This window comes from Toxorhynchites rutilus, chromosome 2 (genome assembly GCF_029784135.1).
Source record: "Toxorhynchites rutilus septentrionalis strain SRP chromosome 2, ASM2978413v1, whole genome shotgun sequence".
In the NCBI taxonomy this organism is placed as follows: domain Eukaryota; kingdom Metazoa; phylum Arthropoda; class Insecta; order Diptera; family Culicidae; genus Toxorhynchites; species Toxorhynchites rutilus.
The window spans coordinates 282197270-282222981 of NC_073745.1; the positions used below are offsets into that span (position 1 = coordinate 282197270).

Genomic DNA, 25712 nt, shown 5'->3' on the forward strand with positions numbered 1-25712 from the left:
GGGATTTGGTTGAAAACGTCTTTTACATAAGTTTCATCGTCGATCAAGACATATCCACACATCTTTCCGAATGACCTTGAACCGCAGTTAGCAATTAAGGATTAATTGCTGAGATCAATGCCAAATTAAATGAGCCAAAATCGTTCCACGGAATAGGCAAAAGAGAGACTACAAAGATCATACGGAGTGAGCAACATTAAAGCGAGAAGAGACAAGTTAGGACATGTTCGGAAAAAAGGGAAATAGACCAATTTACAAACACTCGACAGTGTGCTTTTATTCATTTGTTGCAGCGTCAGTTCTTTATTATTTTCGTTTTGCAATAAAGTCTAATTGAAAGAAGAAATATCTTTATCAACTCTGGAGAGTACAGCAAGAGTGTAGTTTGCGAGTGGCGTACCAATTTAAAAATGTTTTTAAAATGTAACTGTAAATGTTTTGCCCTTCTCTATTTGCGGATGCGTCTTCTTTCGTGTCGGTTTTTTTTTCTACCATATAAGAGCCGGAAAAAATAGAATGTGGTCGCGAACTAGAAATCTTCGGCTTGATTTAAAACAATAAGCTTATCAACATGTTCAACTTGATGTTACCCATGTCCGTATCTTATCCGACAGTAACCATATTTATAGTAATTTTTTTCGTTTTTTTTCTTTCTATTTTTTCTCGTATTTTTGCCAGTTGCTCACCTATCATGAGTATAAATATCTTACTCTAGGTGTTTTTTTCCTTCATGGTTCATTCATATTTATTATAATTTGATGATTAAACTCACTATTTATTACTACTATAACAACAGTGTTTTTGTGTTTTTTTCTCTGCTCATCACCGATTTTTGTGTGGTTGTATTTTTTTTTCAATTTGCCTTTTTCTTTTTTTTTCTTTTTGCTATAATACAAGTAAATCAAACATACTAAACAAAAAAGAATAACAAAATTACTTCTCCGATTTCTCAGGATCTTGTTGATGTCCAGGCTTCGTTGCAAAGAATTTTTTTAATGTCTGAAACGAATAGACGATAAAGTTTAGGAAAAATATTTAAAATAAAACTATACGGACACGAGTGATTTCTCAAGTGTGATGAGATTCTACCATAGCGGGACAATAGTATGTAGCAAATTATATTTTTTACCCGGAATGTTTTTTTTCAATTGAGCTTTCCGAACGGATGGAATACTTGCATGGTTACATGAGAACTTTTTTGGTCGCGTATTTTGATAAGCGTCATAATAGCGGGCGGAGCGTGTAGAAGATCTTATGAGATCTTCTTCAGCCGTGTATTCTGACCATAAACACCAGCGGACGGAGAATTATAGAGAATACTAATTGAATCGTTTGTTTGAGGAACCCCATAAACGCAACTTTGATTGAAATTGACTTTTTGGCACTGCGATAGATATACAATTTCATTCATTAACTTTATCGAAAGGCAACTTAACTTAATCGGAATGTCTTCTGATTGCGACCCGGCATAAGTCCCTTTGAGCTTTATGTGAAACCACAAGTTTGGCGCCACTAGTCTTGGAAGATTTCAGATTGCCAGGTTTTTTGGAGTTTTGAGATTCCGCGCTTGCGGACTTGGTGTTTGGGGAACAGCAGAATACAAAGCGGAAGTCATAAAAACGGCAAGAATCGATAGAACGGCATACAAGAAAAGAGGGAAAATGTTCGAATCTCGCCGCTGTGTAACATCTTTTTCGGGTTGGAAATTCGTTCGACAGTCCTGGACAGGGCTCTGTATAGTCATAGTCAACTGAGGATAGTCAGCTGACTATATCCGTAGTCAGTTAGTAATGACTTTTGGCTTCTTCACACAGTTTCTCCGCCAATAAATGCCTAAGTTCGTTGGTTTGAGTTCACGATGGGTAGACAATAAACTGTCCATTGATGAGGTAACTTCTTTTTTGCATCAGAAACCATGTTTTCGTTCCTCTTTATATGGACGTAATAAGATTGCATACGCGGGTATAAAATGAGTGTCAGGGGGTGTGGATTGAAGTCAGTTGAGTGAAGAGGCAGATTTGTATTCATTAGTCGAGTCAGTTAAAATTACTACTGACTGCACTAGTTCACCAGTCATTCTCGCTAGTCAACGCTGGTCAATTCATTTTCTAGTCAAGTCACTCTTTGTTGTGGGTGTCTGCCGAAGCAGGTCTAGTCGAAGCGAAGATACGGAGAGTAGAGTCGGTCTTCATTTTTCACCTTCGAAGATTTCGGGCCCTGGTCCTGGAGCAATAAGCGTATCGTTGTGCTTACCCTGTCACATAAGGCGTCGTGCACAAATTACGCAACGCGAGAAGGGGGGAGAGGAGGGTCGAGGTTGCATTACTTACTGTGTATTAGAGATAGGAAAATTGCGTTACGTAGGGGTGGGAGCTAGTCCATTTTCGTATTCCATATGTATTAAGAATTAAAAAAAAAATTTATATTTATATTTATTTAATCGTTATCAACAGGCGGAATTTTGCCCTAATGATATTAATGAAAACTACGTATTTGTTCAAAAAATTGTTGCCGAGCCGCATTCCTTGAGTAGTGGAAGTCGAAATCAGAAGCTACTCTGTTGAACAAGCGTTGAAGAACCAATACGGCTGAGTTGTATCCATGATTGGTACGACGGAAAGGAACTCGGAGGAAAGCGTGGTCCCGTAAAACTCGAGATTGAACCAGAAGGTCGATGTTCTCCAGAATAACTGGGCATTCTGTCCTAGCCAATAGCACATCATATACAAATAAGGCGCGGTTCACACCCCTTCGCGCGTGCCACGTGTCAAGAGCCATTAGTTGGCACCGGCTTTCATAGCTAGGTAGCTGATGGGGGTTACTTCAGGGTAATCGTCTTAAGGCGAACCGAACATATCGCTTTTGTACGGCTTCGATTCTGTTGACTCCGTTCAGATAGTACGGATTCCAAATTACTAAACAGTATTCCAGACTTGAGCGAGCAAGAGCGCTGAACATAGATTTGAGGCAGTGTACATCGATGAAATTCCTCGCAGTGCGCTTGATGAATCTAAGACTACGGGAAGCTTTTCCAACTACGTAGTTGACGTGAGTTTTAAAGTTCAGTTTACAGTCTAAATACACTCCTAGATCCTTCACGCAGTCGAGTGTAGTTAGCGGAGCATCGTCGAGAGAATAGTTGTAGCGAATAGGATCTTTCCTTCTTGTGAAAGTTATCGTGGAACATTTGCTTGGATTCAGCGTCATACGATTTTCCACGCACCATTTCTGGAAAATTTCAAGTTGTTAAAGAAACAAGGCATCAGCCTCCGAGTTAACGTGGAAAAATATTTTCATATCATCAGTGAATGAAAGATGAGGGCTCTCCAATAATAAATAAGACGGATTTCGCGCCAATTCGTCTATGGGATTGGAATGACCCTCTCAGAACTTAACGAAACTTTCTGGGCGTGAAAACCTTACCTAATTAAGCAACTTGGTATACTTAGTTTTCCGTAAATTTATCTAGACTAACATATGGAAAGGGCTAGATATTTTTGATCTTTTTTTTATAATTTTTTTTTTACTCGAAAATGGTAAGTCCTACAAAAAAGTGATCTATGGAAAAGTTTTACGAAAACAATTGAATTTTCAGAAAAAAATATTTTTTGAAATCCTACACTGAAAAAAAAACAATTTCAAAAACTAAAATTCGATTTTCTCAAAATGGTATTCTCAGATTTTGATGAAATGGTATTAAAGATGGAAGATAAATATGTACCCTAAAACTCTTCCATACATCGCAACATGTGCATATTTAAGGCAAAGAAGTTTTTCTAACAAAAAGATTTTTTCACGAAAATTTTCTATTTTTTTTGGTGTACAGTTATAGAAAAAAAAACTCTTGATCGGTCGGCCAGGAATCGAATAGTTGTAGATTTAGTTAGATTTAGTAGTAGAGTAGAGTAATGCAGGGCAAAGGTGCGCAAGCTGTTGTCGTCCAATAACTCTTGAAATAAAAGCAAATAAAATTCCGTTTGTTTACCAAATTGTAACTATATATATTACCTTCGAAACGTAGCACAAGCATTTCTCGAGTTGTGTTTGTAATAGGACAAATACATAGTGGGGGGCAAAGGTGCATTGAACTTCTGAGATAAATTATACCAAAAATAATTGTTTTATCATCAGAAGCGGGAGAAGCATCATTACTAGAGAGGAGGCGATCTGGCGTAGTGGTAACATCCATACCTCTCACGCAGAGATCACGAGTTCAATTCTCACTCCCGACATTCTTCCAAAAATGGAAGTAAAAGTGACGAACCAGCCGAAATGTGCTGAAAATCACTATAATAGAGAAAAAAAAAATCATTACTAGAGAGTGTAGGCTCCGTCCAGTAGGCAGGAGGGGGTGTTCTATGGTTTTTTTATGAGTGGAGAAGAGTGGGTGTTATGGTCGAACATACCACGTGGAAATTTTTGGGATGGGGTAGACTGACAATATCTTCTTCTTCTTCTTCAATGGAACTAACGTTCCTAGAGGAACTTCGCCGTCTCAACGTAGTATTACTTGCGTCATTTTTTATTAGTACTTAGTTGAGATTTCTATGCCAGACTGACAATATAAGATATCCGAAAATGTCCGAAATTTGAAACAGAATTTGTTTTTATTAAAAAACTAGCTGATCCAGTGAACTTCTTCCCACCCACAATTGATATATTGATATAAATAATTTCGAACACTCAAGTTCCCACAAAAATTATTTTTATGTACGTAATCTATACTCGCGAATTTTTTTTTCGGTTCTGAGGATTCCAACGCTTTGCCTTGGAGCGCTTTAGCTTCGTTGTGCTGTTGTGGGGTTCGAGGAGACAGACGATGGTTCATCATGAAGCTAGGATCCCAATCTCTTCCTGCCAGTGTTGCAACTTGGTTGAATTCGTGCTGGAGGTTGTTGGCTTCCGCAAAATCAAACGTCAGACGCCAGAGAGTCATACCATAGAAAGCTTTGTCCAGTGCCCTGCAGTGGTTCGCCAGATCCTCAGACTGCTCACTCGTAAATACCTATCGGAACCGCCCTAGGTGCTCGCTGACACATCCCAGCAGAAGTAGAAATGTCAATAAAAGAATATTCAAATCATAAATCACTTTCTGATATGAGTCTCTTCCTCATAACTGATTCTAAAATACCGAGGTCCGCCGCAATCCGACGCTTCGAGACTCTCTCCCGAAGCCTCTGTCGGGCCATTTGAGCATTTCTGGAGTGCATTTCTTCAAATCAGTATTCTTATTGTGGGTCCCGTTAAAAATTTTGTTGAAAACATTGAAAAAAAAAATTTCATAGCAAAACGTTAGCGCGAACTTTTATCCCAGAGCCACTTCGCACATTTGCTCCACAAGCAATTTTTGAACTAATCGAATTTTTAAAAAAAGCTCTTGAACTTTTTCACAAAAACGAATACGCACTATCATCTACTATAGAATGAAGGTTTCCTTGACAGTGTAGTTTCGAACTTTCCAGTTATTTGAGGTAAGTAAATCGTCATCTCCAAAAATGAAAAAATAGATCAAAATATCGCAAAACTCTTTTTACCTCATAACTATTTGTCACTTTCATGAAATATATCTTGTTTATAGGAGTAGGGCCAAAAGTGATACCATTGTACTTATGAGAATGATACCTCTTGTTGTCTTGGGCTCTTGTTACACATACATGCAGAGCATGTGTTGGACACACATCGTTTGTTTACATTCGTAGTTTCTATGCAGCAGAAGCGGATTCATTATCAATCGGCGTTCTTGTAGGTGATTTAAATACAGTTGAGGTCTTTCTACTAGCGCGAAATATTTTATAGAACTAACATGAACTTTGTGAAACAGTTAGGCAAGCTTTTTCATGAACAAGGGTTTTGGTGTGACGCATATTACTTAATTTATTAGCACCTAGCACCTATGTTCATTGAGTGACTTTCCCACTGGATTTGAATCGAAAAATAGGCAGGAAAAGATTATCAACATGTTCGGATCTAGATTAAAGCCACAAAGGCTTGAGATCTCGTTCGAATGCTTCCTTGTATTTTCCATGAATTTGCTAATTGATGGATTTTCTCCGTTTCCGATCAATTTTCTTATATTATATTTTCTTGGTTGATCTTTTTGGCTGAATGTTTCCCTAATTTCAAACATAATCATACGCTTTTTTGGCGGAACCACCGATTAAGGATATCTCTATACGAATGTTTGTTATAGTCTACTTCTTCACGAGACCTACATTCCAGGACAAAAAGCACAAACCCTAAATGGGAAGATATTCACCTGATCCGGCTATACAATCGCAATGTGCAGCTTGCACTGTTCCTGGGCAACTTTTTGAATAATCAATCTACTTGCATTGATATGGATCATAGCCATAAAAGAAACTTCAAATTTTTTCCGAGTATATGGCTTTGACGTTAAAAGTAAATATTTCTAAGTAAATATATATATATATATATATATATATATATATATATATATATATATATATATATATATATATATATACATATATATATATATATATATATATATATATATATATATATATATATATATATATATATATATATATATATATATATATATATATATATATATATATATGTTCGCATGTTATTAATAAAGACTAATTAATACATATGATCGCATGTTATTAATAAAGCCTCAGTTTCGAGGCTTGTTTATTATGGATAATTTTAGCAGTATTACTTCAACGTTGAAAGTATCTCCGATATCACACAAGCAGTGTGGAAAAATATTTTCGGTGTGGAGGCTTCAGACATTAGCAAGGCAGACGCTTTTGTCGAAAATATGTTACAATTGAAAGAAAAGTTCAATTCACCGATTTCTGACAGAAACGCCCAGCTGAGAATTTTATCGATTCTTCCTGATTCATGGTCGTCAAACAAAATCGGGGAAGAGTTCAATGCACCATTGTACATGAATAAGCAAATGAGAAAAACTAGTGCAAGATGCAGTTCTAGTACGCGAAGTGGACACGGAATTGATAAAACAGATAAACTCAAAGTTAGCGTGTTCTATGACAGAGATGATATCAGCAAGACAATGCCAGGAATTAACTATTTCATATCTAAGCTTCGAAATGGTGAGAGAGCATGTCCAGAAGCGTCTTCTGCTGATGTCTTCCAAAGAGGCGTTCTTGATTTTTCAAGAAACTTGCAACATAAATGTTTGGTTCATATTGTTTACGCAGTTGAGATCAAAGCACTGTATATTACTTGATAGTAAAGGAACCCACAATGTGTATGTTCCTGTCATGAAAATGTAAAATTAATGGATAACAGCTTAAGAACGATTTTGCATACAGAAGTCATGGAAAAAATGCTATGTAGTGTTCCAGATTGGACGACAGATTGCCATCTTCGTGCTTGTAAGAGTTGTGTTTCCAAAACATCAATTCATGAAGAAACAATTCTATAAGACTAACTTATTCACTAAACCAACGGTAGTCCCACGTCAACCTTGCGGTTATATAATAGCACATTGCGGCTCAAATCGACCTTTGCGCCAAGCAGAGAAATATTATGAGTAGTTTTTCCACAACAGTGCTGGAAATCAGATTTTTTTTAACCCTCATTATGGGCCTTATTCCCGAATACACTTCACGGTAAAAACGAAATGAACGACACGCCATTGAAATTGGTTTTACAAGTTAGTGAAGCGTCAAAGAAAATAATGGGTTCCCAGGCAGAATGAACACCTTTCAAATAGAAATTATGAATGAAAAAAACTTCTGTGAAACTTCTCCGTATCAAATCAGTGTTCAATGTGAATGGAAAACTTTTTTTTTTCATTTGGTAAAATAATCTTTTCCAAAAATTGTATCTGAAGATTATTTTATATTCTAATGATAAATTTTAATGGAAAACTAATTTCGTATCCAGATGTAGACAACGTACCGTTGTCATCGCGGATACATTTCATTTAGTTTTCACCGTGAAGTGTATACGGGAATAAGAAACAATATCAAGGGACAGATTCGATGAGATTCGTCGATATTTACATTTGAACAACACTAGTGTCGCTTTTCAGAAGACTTCAGTTAAACATGACAAATTGTTCAAAATCAAGCCCATCAGAAACTATTTCAACGAACATTTTCAGTCGATTCGATTTACGCAACATCTTTGCGTCGATGAGCAGATGTGCGCCACTAAAATGAAGATGATATTTCGACAGTACCTGTCAAGCTTTTTGTTTCATCCGATGGATTTTCATATTCTTCCAAGGTTTAAGGTGGATCGGGTGATAACTTGAGATTATCAGGAGTTCCTGATTTGGGAGCGGTGGCAAATGTAATTGTACGGCTGTCATGAATACGGTAAACATTCACCAACTGGGCGAAAAGCGAAGACCACTTATCGACATTCGCGTTTTAACTGGTCCGGAATGTTAAACGTCAAATAAAATCGAGGGAAACTTCAATAAATTGTTTGATTCGCATTGTTCATGTATTTGGATAAACAAAAGGATTCAAATGGAAGTTTCGCATTGAGTGCGACAACAGATATAATAATATAATTCGAGAAAATTAATTTTATGTAGTTTAATCAATGTTTTTGTCATGCGAAAATAATGTCAATTTTCATAACATTTCAAATTACATTCGAATGCCCCTCACAGCAAATCTTCCATTTGAATATGGCGTCAATTGTTTACGTAATTCTGCTTTTTAACTGGTCCAAGGACCAGTTAACGTTCGCCCAGTTAAACAGCAGACCAATTAAACCAGGACCAGTTAGCGAACGATTACTGTACCTCCCGATTTCAAACATAACAGAAAGCATTTTGATAATACATCTATGGCGTTGCTGATTAACCTTCGATCAAGAGGTACATTTGCCGTTTAATACTATTTTATTTGAAATTTCGAAACACAATTGCTTTTTGTATGTATATTCGCAGTGTCAGTGTCGATGTGGAAAGGTATCAAACGGCGCCCTCTTAGGTGGGTATCAAGTTAAGGACAGAGACGAATCCACAGGAAACTGTTTCCCGTTTTGTGCGCTCCTTCAAGTGTCATGTTGATGTTTCATGCCCGACTATGATTCGTATGTACAACCACCACATGGGAGGTGTGGACAAGGCAGATGGGCTTCTTGAACGGTATCGTATTTGAATAAAAACAAATAAGTATACGAATTGCTCGCTGTATCATTTACTCGATATGGCTATGGTGAACTCATACGTTTTGTTCAAACGATTACACAAGGCAGATTCATCCTCCGTATTGTACCAGCTACCAAACTTTCGAACTGAAGTTTCGAAAGTCATGTGCACCTATCAAGCCCCGAAGGTTCGCAAACCACCCGGCTGCCCACGCATGATCACCACAAAGAAACAATCCATTCTGAAGCGAGCTTATGTTCCACCCTCTGATGTCAGGTATACCGATATAACGAATCACTTTCCAAACATACTTCCGCGAGAAGAGAACTTGCAAAAACCCGCGATGCACATCGAAAACGTAAGTCGAATGCCTTGAATGTAACTTCAAATTGTGCAGCCAAACCAAAATTGTTTTTATGTTTTCCATAATAAACTTCGTAACTGCTTCGAGCGATTTAGAAAAAAAATAAATTTGATTTTTTGGTTCAGATACCCAGGCGGATTACTGATTTTTCACAAAAATAAAAAAAAGCGCTTTAGAGGATTAATTATTTTGAAAATGTTTTAATGTGTTCTTATTTCGTTGTTATTTCAAGTTCAAATGTACGAAATCATTCTATGCTAATTTTTGATGTTACTTTATGTAATTTGTTGAACCTTGCGACAATTTCTACTGCTGTCGCTTTAGAGGCGAACCAGCCCAGGAGGCTGAAAGCCACTAAACACTTCAAGAACCGGGAACAAATTTGTAAGACATACGCCTGGGACCGCACGTTTTGACTTGTGTGAAGTTTCTTGCTCTACTTGCAAGTTTTTAAGAGGCTTTAAACTTTGCAGTTCATTCGCATCTATATGTGAAGTTAGCGGATGAAAGTACAGCGGATAAAAGTTTTTGTTTCGTGCAAGTTTCTGTTCAACGACTTGCTTGATTTAATGAATAATGAATTACTTCAGTTGAAATAAATTGATTGTTTATCAAGTAACAAGTTTCAAAATAATGCTCATTAGATAGAGAATTGAATCATTCATCCTTCCACATAATTCATGTTTTTCTTGATCGTGAGAGAGAACAGTTATAGACTGAAACGTGATCATGGGTCAATATACTGCCCATGTTTGTATAGGAGACGTAAACGACAAAATGAACAAAATCGACTTTTTCGCTGTTTCGCATTCTACACAATATAATACGTTTGCTCAATATACAAACAATTTTTTTTTGTTCGAAAACATTTTGAAAAAACGTTTCCGAAAAATCACTGTTTGTCCGCATAAATGGCGTAGTTCCATATAGCTTCCATACATCGTTTGAAAATCAACAATTGTCAGTATTATGTGCTACAAGCTAAATCTACATTTGAATCGAATGCTTTGTAAAGTCCAAACATGTCTGTCACGATAGTGTCTTATTACTTAGTGTTTTCCAATAGATGAATATAATGAACCATTGAAACGCTGTTCATATAATTACTACTTTCTGTACACGATGAACAAAGCGAAGCAATTGTGTTTTTTAATGTTATAATTACCTAAATTTCTGCGTTTGAGTCTTCAAGTAGATAATGAAACAATCAGATCAGTAGTAAAATTAAAATGATATTGGTTCTTAGATTTAGAACTTCTCGGATTCTAGATTGAATTATCCCACATACTCAGCATTTACTCATACCGTTGGAGTAAGTCACTACACCATCTTTATGAGATTGATCGTGATATCGGTAAATCTTGTTGCTAAAATTACCAACATTGCAGATTGCCTTTACAAATTCAATTAATTGAAAAACACGAACCTGCTGTTCTTATCATATTCCAGGGTATTCTTCAGAAAAAAATACTATCATAGACTCGCAACAAATCAAGAGCATCCAGACATATCACTAAATTTCTTCCAAACCTTTTGGATTTTATCCGATAACAACTGAAACTACCGACGGAGACGTTTTGACTATTATCGGAATTGTAAATACTAACTCTACAAACAGAGCGACCTGGTGATTACGTCTAGCTATGCGGACAAATGTTCATTGAAACGATTGATTGTCCGCATAAATCGACGCAAGCGTTTTCCAAATGGAAAAAATATGTTTTAATCCGCAAAAACACCTAGGCCCCCTTTTTGACGATAATATCCTTCAACTGGACAGATCATTTTATCGGAAATTTGCATGGTTATGCTTGTAGGCCAAAAAACAACAAAAATACGTTTTCCCAACACTAATGGAGTTGTAGATTACGTCTCTTATGCAATCATGGGCAGTATAGGAAAATCGGAAAAGGGTCTAAGAAAAGTTATTGCCTAAAACCTATACAACTTGTATGGGAGAAATTAATTGAAATTATTTGAAAGAACCCAGGATCTATGGTGAAAAATGCACGCCATTCTCAATAATATCGAGATAAAAAATTTAAAAAAAATACTGGAAGCACATTTTACTATGATATATCAAGAAATATAATCAAAAAATAAATTCCTAAAAAATTGAAGTACTAGAATGAATCTTGAAATATTGATGTTTTTTTAGGATTTAGAGATTCAGTACTACTATAATTCGCATTTAAACGCCGTTCATAGATATGTGTGATTTTTTTCAGATAATAACAAGATAATTCTCCTATATGGTTTACTATAACAGCTATAGTGAAAAAATGAGTTGTTCTCCCATTCTCAATAGGCTTGGAAATGAAAATTTGAGAAAATACTCAAAGTATATCAGTTAAGGAAACATCTGTGCAACTGGCTGTTAACAAAGAATGGGAACAATAGAAGATGCATGCTCTCAACGCATTCATGACAAGGATCATGAGATAGGCCAAAGATTGCAAATAGCCAACAACAATCTAAGCAGCAGCGATAAGGACTCCCACGACGAAAGCGAGAATGCAGGAATCCTAAACAAACCGATGAAGATGGAAACTGGAGGAACACAAACAGAAGCGCAATACCACAACAACGGAGGAGACGGAGATAAGCATGTTGGCGTGGCAAGAGAAGAAATGGTTGAACGTTGTAGCAAATCTGTAAATAAATTAGTCTTAGTCCTAATGTCGTAGAGTAGAGTACTCTTTAAATCCGAAAGCCCGGATTGGGTCTTTAACTGGCGCAGTCGATAGTTCCGGCCGCGAAATGTTTAAGTGTTTTTTTTTATCGGGGGAATACCGATGAACTTTAAGAACTAATTGAACTGTGGTGTGTGTTAAACATTAAACGTGTAAAACGAGTGTGATATAGTGAGGAAAACACATCTTTCGCCTTCGCCGGAGTACCAAGTAAGTAATATTTTATATATTTCTACTATTTACTACTAAGACCAATAAAAACGTGATCCAATTTACCGCATTTATTGCGTATTCAGTCTTAAAGTTTTATGCTTTTTTTTATACAAATAGAACTAGCTTAATAAACGGATGATTACTCGCAAAATGGCGGAATCAATCCAAAAACAAATAAAGGAAATAATCCTTTTGCTTGAAAAACAGCATATGCGACTTTCGAATTTGGAATTACCATTAGTGGGTAATCACTCCCAGAACGCGGTTAATAACTTTGATAAATTAAGGATCCCTGATCCTATTAAAATGATCCCAAATTTCGCGGGAGAGCCGAAAATGCTAGTTTCATGGCTAGAATCGGTGGATCAAAAAATCCAATTCATCAAGAACATAATTAACAATGAACAATTGATTAATGATGTAATGCCTTTGTGGGTGAGCATCATCAGAGACAAAATTATAGATAAAGCTAATGACGCTCTTGTAAATAGTCATACAAAATTAGACTGGTCGGCAATTAAATCTGCTTTAAAAGATTCTTTTGGCGACAAAAGAGATCTTTCCACACTTTGTACAAGTATCCCTTACTTGAAACAAGGTTCAAAAGATTTAACTTCGTATTATGAAGAGTGCCGAAATTTATTAGCTGATATAAAGGCGAAAATTTTGTTGAACGACGAGACAAAAGTATGCGCTGTAGTTCTTATAAAAACATACAAGAGCATGATTACAAATGCTTTCATAGATGGCTTACATGCGAATTTATCGTCATTAACTCGCATTTATCGACCTGATAGTCTTTTAAAAGCCTACGAAAGTGCTTTAGATCAATACAACGCCATACAAAGACGACGTGAAAGTTTTCCACAAAGAATGGTCCCTTTTACGAAAAACAATTCATTTAGAGAACAATCACAGCAGCAATCATATTTCATGCACAAAAAACCTTTCAGAACAGATCACAAACAAAATCGGCCTTCATTGATTAATACTAATCAGTTAGGTTCTTCGCGATTCATTAATCAAAAACAACCCACAAAAACAAATTATAATCAACGTTCTACCCCCAATTTCCAACCTTTTCAAAACAATCGAATTCATTACCAAGAAGAGATCCAGAATAGGGAACACGTAGGTAAAGTATCTCCTGACAGTAATGCCATTAACTATAACGAGTATTCATTAAATAAATCCGCTATTACTCAAAACACTCCTGAATTAAGAGATAACCTAAATTTTCAGTGGGATTCATACCCCAACCACAAATATATTTCATCTGGCCTCAAACAAAACCATAATTTCTCAGAGCAAAATCTAAAATTTTCAGAGGGATTCAGACCTCTTTCATATGATAAAGAAAACAGTTTTCTCCCATATTTGAATAATAAAACACAAATTGGAAATCTAAAATTTCTTGTCGACACTGGCTCTAATAAAAATTATATTTCACCAGAGCATATTCACCCCACAATGAAAATTAATTGCGTACCTCATCTAATTAAAAACATTTCCGGATCGCATAATATAGACAAATTTAGTGAGCTCAATATTTTCTTCAACTATAAATCACTACCAAGGCAGAAATTTCTTTTATTTCGATTTCATAAATTTTTTGATGGTCTAATCGGATACGAATCTTTAAAATCATTGGGCGCTATCATCGATACCGTATCCAACGAGCTACTAATAGGAAGTTTGAGAATTCCTATGAACAGAAAAACTTTTAACGGAACTGAAACGAACTTTCAGATCAATAATATTCATGGCGGAAAAACACTAATATCGAACAAAACACAAAATTCTTATACTGATCACAATGTTCAAATCGATCCAAGCATAATTAATACGAAAAATGTTTCATTATTCAACCCGAGTAGTAATCCAGTTATTCTAGAAACTGACTTACACAACAAAATGTATTCAAGCAATCGAACAAATCTCCAAAACAAACAAGAGCATAATTATAGGAAAGAGCGAATAAATAGAACAGTACAAACGGGAATCAATCAAAATCACGCAGAAATTATCGAAAATTTTACTTATACGAAATCCAGAACTCAGCAACCCTCACATAAACTTGATAAAAACAACGGAAGCGATGGAACCGTTGAAAGGTTCCGCTCAATAAGCAACGAAATATCTCGTTGCTACAGACACAAATTCGGAAACTTGACAACTAATGAAATGTTTTTAAAATCATCTATATTACATAATAATACAATATTATCTCCCCCAGATTTCAAGCGTCTAGAAGCTCCTTACGATATCAAGGATAGTGAAGAAAAATCATTCAACTTGGCAAAATTATTTTGATATCGAAACGAATGCGATATGAATGTTGTGGTAAAATAAGACAAATCTCAAAGTAAAACAACCATCACAATAAATGCGAACCGAACACATCTAAAATGTTAAATGAACCAAACATTACTTCTACCATAACAATAATCATATTCTTTCCCTTTCCAGGAAATTCTAAAATTCTTTCTGCCCGCTCCTATCAACTATATCCATACAATCCAATGATTCTAGTAGAAATTCTGGTCTACTAATCATAAAAAAGCCCCAGCGATATAAGTCAATAAAATGTGCCTTAAAATCGACTAAAAAAACTCTTCTAGTACCTTATAAAATAAAAATAGAACGGCAAATTTAAAAAAAAACATTCATGTTTCAATTCACATTCTATTGCCAAAAATAGAACAAGATCAAAATCACCGAATTGTATAAGATCATAAACTGAAGAAATAATAAAACATCTAGATAACAATAATTTTAGCGAAATCATAAATAGTCTAACAGACTGAAAGTAGTCTTCTGAAAAACAATGAGTAAGTTAGGTTTAAAATTATTCCTATAAGCATGAAACAAAAAGAAGCAGAAAAAGGGCTGATTTTTTTGCTGAATTTGAATTATTAAATTTGACTGAATTATTTAAATTATTTTCAATTGAGTATTACTAGAGTCGTACAGCATATCTTCCAAACATATAATTAGTTAAACTTCGATTTACCTGACAATTTTTCCCATAAAAAAACTGAATTTCGTAACAAGTAAAGTAAAAAAAATATTTTTTTCTAACAAATTTAGATCAAATCTATGAGTTTTCAAATCTAAATCCATCAGCATTTCACGATCATATGGAAATTTTTCGCATTGTATCGATTCTACAATTAGATAGTACGAGTTATTATATATTTTTTGTTAAACCTTTACAAGTGAGAAACACAACACTAAAAATGCCCGCCACCATCGCCATCATCAACAAAACCGGACGAATTTTCCCACTAAGAAGTGTAGCCGCATATCCGATAAGAACCATCTTGAAGATTTCATCAAGAACGAGTGTTTCCCTAACTCATCAACTAGAGCCGATGATTGTACCGCTCAGGACTACTCTACACGAGCTGATGATTGTACCGGACATTCTGCCATGGATTTATATTGAGTCCGACTTGAACTTGTTTGTATTAAAGAGGCATAACACTTCGCAGTCAAAAAATGATGAAAACGCAGTCAAAACCCTACTGAAACGGGACGTTTCAGACTCGGAGAAGGGAGAAGTTAAGGAAACATCTGTGCAACTGGCTGTTAACAAAGAATGGGAACATTAGAAGATGCATGCTCTCAACGCATTCATGACAAGGATCATGAGATAGGCCAAAGATTGCAAATAGCCAACAACAATCTAAGCAGTAGCGATAAGGACTCCCACGACGAAAGCGAGAATGCAGGAATCCTCAACAAACCGATGAAGATGGAAACTGGAGGAACACAAACAGAAGCGCAATACCACAACAACGGAGGAGACGGAGATAAGCATGTTGGCGTGGCAAGAGAAGAAAAGGTTGAACGTTGTAGCAAATCTGTAAATAAATTAGTCTTAGTCCTAATGTCGTAGAGTAGAGTACTCTTTAAATCCGAAAGCCCGGATTGGGTCTTTAACTTATCTACTATGGTGTACCGCGACAAATTATAGCAAAATTCTATCCCCCGCGTAAAAAAATCCTGGGTGTACATCTAGTTTTTTTTTACACGGGGGATACGTACCTCGTAATAAAAAACCGCGTTAATTGAAAAATCCGCGTTAATTGGAAAATCCGCGTAAAAAAAACCATGTCATCTAATGATAGATATCAAATGGGACTATCTTTACGTAGAACGGAAGTAAAAAGTTGAGTGTTGCTCGCTTCCGAAAACCCGTAGTTTTTTCCTGCAATTTCGTTGGTTACTGGTAGCTATAGTTCGGTTTTCCTCACGAATGAGGTCATCTGCTGTTGCTAGAAGATTCCCTAGTAATTTGTACACTCTTCTGCCGATGCACGTGCAGTACCACTGTTGGACCGTCTAGAGGTAAGTAGACAGGGAATTTTTTAATTGGAAAATCCGCGTAAAAAACCGCGTAAAAAAACCTCGTAAAAAACCGCGCAAAAAAAACTGCGTAAAATAAATTATTCACAATTTATTAGAGTTTTATAAACTGTTTTCCGATGATTATTTATTGATCTATTTATTATCAAATACGAATTCGAAATTTTTTGTTCATACAATAATATCTTAGTACTGAATTGTCCTACAACAACATTATAGAAATCAAATGAAAGATAGTTGATAACGTTAATTGGATCTGCTATCTTTGAAAAAAAACAGAAAGAAATCGATTTCTCATTTCTTCCCGATATTTTTGTCCACTACATCTACATACATTGAAATATAAATTCCTCTGTAAAATATTTCGTGTAAATCCATGTGAATTATGCTTTAAAGTGGTTTGTATTTCATCTTCATGCGTTGATATTGCACGATTTTAAAGCATTTCAAAAATCGCCTAAAAATTTCGACTTCGCACTCTGTTCTTTCAAAAAATTTTCGAGTGTGAAAAAGTTCTATTTCCATTTTCGTTAAATTTATTAATTCCCTCCTACTATTTTGGCCCATACCTTTCCTCAGACCCTTTTCCGGTCAATGAAAATTTGGCTGAAGATGAATAAAATATTCTCTATACAATGAGTATTACATATCCCAAAAATGTGTTTTGGGTCCTTTCAAAGAAATTTTTTAAATTTTCTTTAAATTAATTAATTTCCTCCATGCAAGTTGCTATAACTTTTCTTAGAACCTTTTCCGACCAATGGAAATTTTGCTAAAGCTAGATAAAAATATTCTATATCGAATAAGTACTATCTTGAGAATGTGTTTTGGGTTCTTTAAAATAACTTTTTTTAAATTTTCTTCAACATAATTAATTTCTTCAACTTGGCATATAACTTTTCTTTTCCCCTTTTTCGATTACAACTTTTTGATTTTCAAAATTCTGTATATTTTTCTATATTGACCCATGATCACGTTTCAGCCTATAACTTTTCTCTGTCACGATCAAGAAAAAAATGAATCATGCGGAAGGATGAATGATTCAATTCTCTATCTACTGAGCATGATTTTGAAGGTTGTTACTTGATAAACAATCAATTTATTTCAACTGAAATAATTCATTATTCATTAAATCCAGCAAGACGTTGAACAGAAACTTGCACGCAACAAAAACGTTTATCCGCTAATTTCACACAAGTCCGTAAAGAAGGAACGCGAAAACGAGAAATCTCGTGAGTGTTAAATAAAAAAATAATTGCAGTTGTATCTTACCCTTTGCAAATCCGACATTCCGTATCCTCTGCTGCTCCAGAACAACATATACACTCGGTAGTCGTGATCGTGTAAGATCGCTTATCTTCTCGTCGCCTGAAATTCTACTGTACGGCTTGAGCGGCAGCAGCAGCCGCTACTGACGGATCAGAATTGTGTCGGACCTCATTCGGCTGATTTGGTTGTTCGTGTTCGGTCGGTTCCGGTTGAGCTTGGACTTGTGGCGGTTGTGACGGAGGAGCTTGAGGTGCCGCCGCCGCAGCAGCAGCAGCAGCCGCGGCTGCCGACGCAGCCGCCGCTTGGCTGGCAGCTTCCGCACGTTTCTTGCGCTGATGATCATAGTTAACCAAACGTTGGCCGACTAAATATTTGTCGTTCTTGATGGCCACGTACAGTTTTCTGAACTGTCGTATCTGAAGATGAACGATTGCAATTACGAACGCAATTAGCAGCAGGAAGGGATAGATCTGACGGGCGATAAGTATTCTCGTTACTTGATTGGTGAAGAAGATTGGCAGAATCGAGTGGGCAATCACGTATGGGACGGCCAACGCAAGGCCGAAGCATGTTATAACCGGTACGCTCAGCTCACGGATGATAAATTTCAGATTCATATCACGAAGTCCATCGCGATATGCTTGTTCGATGGCACGTTTCAGAGCCCAATCTGGTCCCATCAGAGTTAGCGCACATGCGATTTTGGTGTACAAAACTCCTAGTGCCCAATCCTGCCATAGAAACAGGACCGGCGTTTGTACCAATGGGACTCGCAATGGCACAACCACAACCAGTTCCAGTAATAGTCCGAACATGAGCGGGATTACTCCTAACATTAGCACGAAAATCATCGCTGCTAGCGCGTAGGATGTTGCCACAGAAATCCAGTGCTTCACTCGTTCAATTACAACCGTTCTTCCCTGGGGGAATAGATTGACTGCAACCGCAATTCCCCGTGATATGATCCAGCAAAGATAGGTTCCCATTGCTGCCGTGTATAGCTCGTGTGGCCTTGGCGGAGTATCGGTCCCACTGGCAACCGCATTCGGGGGTGGTGTTATGTGCGATCCCATTGACCACAGGGTCATCCCATGACGGCCGATCCACACCGGAACTGTGAGCGTAGCAAACGATCCGAACACCAGACTCACACACATCAGCAGCAGTAATCCGACAAGGCGAAGCGCGAAGAATGGTGGCCGGTCGTATGGTTGAAAGCCAACCGGAACATCCCGTTGCATAATTGCCTGGTGAGCCGCTGCCAGTCCGGCTCCCAGGTCAGGTTGCTGACGTGGTGGAATTTCGTCCTCATTTGGACGGGGTTCCGTGCCGAGGAGATAGCTTTTGATGCCCAGGACTCGTGCCACCACGTTGCACCAAATTCTAACTAGACCCTTTAGCCAGATGCGGGTATGAGATTGTTCGAAGAATCCGGGTAGGATGATCTATATGGGAGAGAACAATGAATCAATAGTTGTTTTGAGAATGATAACGTTGTGTTGTAATCTACCTGCAACAACAACAGTTGCAAGCTAAGCTCATTGACTTCCGAGTCTCCGGATAAAGTGTACGGTAGGAACGTTGGCCAAACTGACTTCAGTATCTGAATCGGAGCCCATAGCATCAAAAGAACTGCTGAGCCAAAAATGATGGCAGATGCTACGAGACGTCGTGCGTGACGCAGAATTGAGAGATGAATCATTTCCTGTAAATGATCCAAATAAGTTATTGTTTCTAAAAGTGAAAAAAACGCAACCACCAACCTGAATTGGACTGAAATCTGGATCGTTCAAGTTTCTCAAGAACCACAGTACTCCCGGACGGAGAACCTCTCGGAGCAGCACAATGAATGATGCGAAGTAGTAAACGTAAACCATTCCAAACATCCAGTGGATGAACAGGGAGGTCGCGGGTGCAGCCCTAAAGCTAGTTTTCCTGTCTTTCAGCGTAGCATCAAACATCGGCATCGAGCAGATATCAAGCCACCATCCGCACACTAATGGAAGCACTCCGATTTCCACCACCGACAACAGCGAGACCTTCACTACTATATAGCATAGACCGAGAATTCGACGTTGGCGACGCCAGCGCAAAAATCGGGCTATAGCGTGCAGTTTAACTAACGTTATTCCAATCACACCGTAGCCCAGCAGCGTTGTCAACAAGCCGTGAAAGTGTAGCAGTGGTTTACCCGGGGTAATGATTCCCAGGAAGGAAATCAGAAAGTTTCCAATCGAGTACGGACAGAAGGCGAAAATGAAAATGAACAGCGTGTTCAGCGAAACAACCCAGAACACGTGCTCCAAGAATACCATCGATCCGTCCAAACCGAGCAGCCGCTCCCATGTTAGTTCCTCTGCAGCCCGTTCCCACTCCATTGGGTTCCAGTTGGCTTCGTCGGCAGCCGCTTCGGCGGGTTCATTCACCGCCTCCGGATCGCCCTCTGCATCGGCTGGTGCGTCGGGTGGTGGTGGTTCCGCCGGATCGATAGCAACATTGTCTTCGGGAGCTTCCGGAATGTGTGCTGCGGGGGCGGGACCATCAACAGGGACAGGTACAGCAGGTGCTGCAGCTTCCAGAGGCTCTTCAGCGGCGATGGGGGCTTCGACCGCAGCCGGCGGATGTTCCTGGAGTGAAAAAATTGATTGTTAATAATAGAATCATTGTACTTGACTCGTCTACCCATCTCGATTGTGCTATTAGACAGTGTGTTACAGTAAAAATTGAAAGTTAAAATATTGAAAAATTGCATCGGTTTTTAATAGCAATTATAATTAGAACATATATTCGTTTTACGCTATGAATAAGCCCCATCCGGAGATGAGCATTTTAAGTGTAGCTGTTGTGAACGTTCAACCCTCCACAGCTCAAGCCCGCCTTTAGACGGGCTTCGTGGATTCTCTTTTCAAATTATTCAGACATTATTTTCAATGTTCACCCTCACTTGAACGTCTTTAGAATATTTTCATCTATCACACATACACATTGTTTTTATGATGGTAGTTTTCTGCTAGGTATTTTATGTTGAAAGTCGGAAATTCGAGATAGAAGTGGAGTAGGTTTTTTTAGATAAATAAAAAACATGGGCGGTAGAGGGTTAAATCAATGTATAATTTGATTTGTTGATGAAAACGTTCATTTCTTAACTAGGACTTCGTTTAACTACGAAGGGTGCGAAATAAAAAAATATATGTAATTGAAAAGGTTACGATTACGATCACGATGAAGAAAATTACAATTTTGTTTCGTACAATACAATTGTGCATTATTCCATCCAAGGGCAAAAAGGCCGCGCAACAAATAATGCCTCTGCTGCAGTAAATCGTCAGTTTGTGTCTTGCTATAGTGCTGAACAGACGTTCAAATAGGTTTGTTTCTTAGTACATTCAGCCTGATACTGCGTGGCGTGCGAGGTGAGATGACAATTGTCACGTATGTCACGCGATTCCACCAGGTGTATGCCGTGAGAAATTTCACTTGAATGAACTCTCACCGTATTCCCGCTCTCAAACTTACGTGACGATTGTCACATGAACTGCGATTTCTAGGTGACAATCGTCGATATGTATTGAGGTGTCGACAGCGCAGATTCCGTCATGACGGAATAGTTGATAGTTAGCAGCTATGACATGAAAACTAGTACTAGAGTGTACACACGATAACATTAATGTCTCTATGTTATTGCTAAAACCTATTACTTCGCAGTCATAACTATTAACTATCACCTCATAGCTTTGGTGTTTCTATGATGCTATACCTTAGTTTTCTATCACATAGCTTACTATATACTAGAAGCAGCGTCCGTAGGGTAGCAACTTGACTGTAGCAAAAGAAACATTTGACCGAAATAAATAAAAGTCTGGGTTGCCAGATGTTTTTTTTCTCAAATATATGCGATAAAAACTTGAAATAACTGAAAATTTGTGCTAGTGTCTGCAAAACTGGCAACTCTCGTTTATCATTAGGAACTGATAATGTTTTGTCACTATTTTAAAGATCCTGCAGTAGGAATAAAAGGTTGTGACAAAAGTTCAATGTCTGCAAATTCTTAGATATATGTGCGGATGTGGCATCTCTGATCTGGGGTGGCATTTCGCATTTTGAAACGAGTGATTTTTGTTCGTTTCGACCACTTTTGCCATTATCAATCTCGAAACGAGCGAAATGAATAAGGCAGTAGTAGAGTTTCGAGCAAAGTTTGACATTACGTAACATTGTGTTCGAGCATTTTTCAACTCGAAACGAGAACAAACGTCTCGACAAGAAAAGGTTGATCGTCGTAAGGGAAAATGCTAGTGAAACGTTGATTTTAATGCTAAACCTAACATCAAAGAAGTTTTCAATTGCATTTCCTTTGGGTTTGACGTCAATTTGTACAAGTATGTGAGTGTAAATAAAATACTTTTATTTCAGCACTATGGAATCACAAAGGAATAGAATCTACCAATTCTTTCTACTTTAAAAGCTCTCCGATCCAAGGCTTACCCCAAGGGCAAGACATCGCCATATACCGGTTTTTAGACGTCATTAAAACAGCAAAAATCTTGGAGAATTTTTCTGCAGTTGTCTATATTAGTAAGGTTGATCGAGACAAATTGCGAATAGTTGTTGTGAACCTAGCTCAAGCAAATGAAATTGTTAGACATGAAGGCTTTGAAAATGACTACCGTGTCTACATTCCTTGTCAAGAAGTTGAAATCGATGGATTGATCACTGAACTAGGCTATACGGAGAAATCCATAATGAAAGGAGAAGGTTGCTTCAAGGACTCGTTCATCAAGTCGGTGAAGATTCTGGAATGCAAGAAATGACATTCCGTAACTACCATTAACTCGAAAAAAACTGTATACTTCGTCGGACTTGTTTCGGGTCACCTTTGTTGGTTTCTTTGATTTCTGCATTACTCGGGAATTAATCAAGCAAATAAAACCAAATTTGGCATGTGAAGGTTATAGAGTGCAATAAATGTTTTTACGGTAGTGAGACACTCCACCCCCCTCTCTGAAAAAAATAAACAAATAAAATACAAATTTCTGCATTACTCGCGAATTAATCAAGCAAATGGAACCAAATTAGGCATATGGAGGTTTAAGGGTGCAATAAATAATTCTATGGTGGTTAGACACTCCATCCCCCTCTATAAGGGGGGCTGCCATACAAATGAAACACAAATTTATGCATTACACGAGAATTAATAAAGCAAATGCAACCAAATTTGGCATGTAACGTAACGGAGAAACATGTTATTTGCAAGTGGTTGAAAAATCTTGAACGAAAATTGTGTCTGAAAATAATCTGAGTTTTGTCGAGTTTTGGTAGAAGTACTAGGAATTTTATAGTAAAAGGTAATTTTAAAGGGTAGATTAGAAGATCAATCAACATCGCTTAGTAAGAAAACGTGGATGTGATAAAGAAAAATAGATTTTGGCCGGGTCAGCTAGTATTAGATAAGAATTCAAAGTTCGAAAGTTGGTTTTGCAATAATCGTTTGAGATCACATAAATTGATGAACTGAATTTTCCTATGAAAAACACTTACCCCGTCCTGCAGATTGACCAGATTATTATCCACAAAATTATTGTTATTGTTGTTGTTGTGTTCCTCCTCGTTATTGTTATCATCATTGTTATTATCGTTATTATTGTTGTTGTCATCGTTCTCCCTTTCATTTTCGGGCTGATTCGGTCGTTCCTCGTTCACATTAGCGTCCGGTTGCACTGCTGGAGGATCATCTCGCTCCAACCATTCGGGCCCGCCACCGTGAATAATCTGCTCCCTCAACCAAACGAGCCCAACAAACGTGAACAGGGTGCACAAAGCCACGAAGCAGCCCCTGAATACATCAATCGCGATGTTCTCCATCGAGAACATGTCTATCGGAAGTGTCAGCAGCATGTCGATCGAGCTGGAGAACAAAAAGCGGTAGGTACGATAGGCTGTCAGTGGAACTACTCCAAGCCACGCCACCGCAACCATACTGTAGTGGATCCAGTATTTGACGGCGGTTCCGATCGAACTCAGCAAGCCTCCGGCGACGTATTTCAGGGGGAGCACGCGGGGCATGTCGGGCGAGTAAATCGGTGTAAACGAGAACCGATGACCGCAAAGTTCGCAATATTCTTTCCTCGAGTAGCGCATCCATTGCATCAAACAATCCTGGTGGATCCATTTGATGCTGCCTGTGCAAATACAGGGATGAAACAGGGGTCGATCGGATTGGGCCTCGCAGCGGCAAACCCGGCAAATGTCTCCTTCCATTGTTGTTTCCGATACCGACAAGGTATTTACACGGCAATACGCAGCTTATTTACAATAGAAATCTCTTCAGCTGTTCTTTTCTAGTGCTCTTAGCGAGCAAGACATGAAGGTTCATTCTTCCTTCTGAACGTTGCGACAACCAATCGAAAACCTCGCTGTTATTGGTCTTGCAATATTTCTTACAAGATAATTAATTCACACTCCTCATAAGCAATCGAACAGAAATCGAATCGCTCCGTTTTTTGTCACCACTTCTGTCCTTGATTCAGACTTGTCTTACGAAAGAACAACACTTCCTAGAGATTCACGAGCAATTATTTTGCGTTCGATATATTTACAATTGAGACATCTCGCATCAAATATCAATTTTCGAGCGGCCGATGGTATTCTTTGGCGATGTAACAACTATTACGCGTATTATTTTCGCTTGCAAGAATAATAAACGACTTCGGTCGAAATTTTCTTTCTTTTTCACGTATTTTCTCCAGAATTGATGATTTGTCAAAAGTGACAAACAGTGCCGTAGTGGAGGGTCTCTCAACGGTTACAAGAGAGTTGTTTGAGGAAATGGTAACAGTTTCGTTTCTCATGGGAGCGGAAAATTTGTAAAATCTAGTGATCCCCGATTTTTGAAATTAATCGTTCATCAGCTAAACGAATACTTTCCAGAAGTTTTTAATTCGATAAGATTAATCACCCCAAATAATCGATTAATCGAATAATCGTCACACTGAGAGAAATGATTAGTTAGACTAATATTTCTCATTTGCTAGAAAGCCATCTGGAATCAAAAATGTGTTCATTCCGCCAGAAAATCAATTATTATCTTTAATACTCGCCTTAACTCGTGAACGAAGCTCAATTCGCGTTTACGGAATTGACAACGGATTAGACAAGCATCCACATTATATAACCGGTTCAGATTATTTGTTTTTTTTTCCAAAGCATTTATTTGTAAGGCTCTATCGAATAAGCTTTGCGGAGCCGCTAATTCAAGGTTTCTTTATACAAAATTTCAACTTAATGTTTAGTAGAATTCAACCGAATACTCGCGGTTAAAAGAGCAACAATTATTGTGGGGCAGGACAGGTTAGGAATGAGGATAAGGGGTACCGTTGTCTCAACCGAGAGTTGCCACACGCACTGTAGCATTGTGCATAATGACCAGAGATAGCATCTGGTGTTCGACTGGCTGTCGGGGAAAAGTCTAAAGCGGTCAGTATGTCATAGCACGCGGTAAGCTCCAATTAATCGCACCGCACCGCGTTTACTATGTCCTCAGCCTAACAGGAACATAGGGCTATCTTCTTTGAGCTTCAAGGGCATTCAAAAGGTATTCTCTGGCTGCGTAATTATCCGTACATTGCCAAACTGCGTGATCGATGTTATCGTAACCGTTTCTACACCGACATTGCCTTGAACATGATTTATTCTG

The 25712-nt window shown here is 37.8% G+C and overlaps 1 protein-coding gene across 1 annotated transcript; it reads right to left on the bottom strand.

Annotated features, from left to right (window-relative positions):
• Positions 1–251: 251 nt before the first annotated feature.
• LOC129764875 (E3 ubiquitin-protein ligase MARCHF6) lies at positions 252–24792 on the bottom strand. Its single transcript, XM_055764428.1, has 5 exons — positions 23558–24792; positions 19783–20646; positions 19530–19724; positions 18023–19464; positions 252–999 (listed from the first exon to the last, which is right to left on the bottom strand). The coding sequence occupies exons 1-4, from the start codon at positions 24275–24277 to the stop codon at positions 18127–18129; spliced, it is 3117 nt and encodes a 1038-aa protein (XP_055620403.1). The 5' UTR covers positions 24278–24792; the 3' UTR covers positions 252–999; positions 18023–18126.
• Positions 24793–25712: the final 920 nt, after the last annotated feature.

Bases quoted from the DNA above. Each gene is read 5' to 3' on its own strand.
- LOC129764875 (XM_055764428.1), bottom strand. From the start codon at position 24,277: ATGGAAGGAGACATTTGCCGGGTTTGCCGCTGCGAGGCCCAATCCGAT. The intron at 19,725-19,782 runs GTTGGTGGTTGC...GATCATTTACAG, and splicing joins CAGATTTCAGTCCAATTCAG to GAAATGATTCATCTCTCAAT. The intron at 19,465-19,529 runs GTAGATTACAAC...TCTCCCATATAG, and splicing joins TGCAACTGTTGTTGTTGCAG to ATCATCCTACCCGGATTCTT.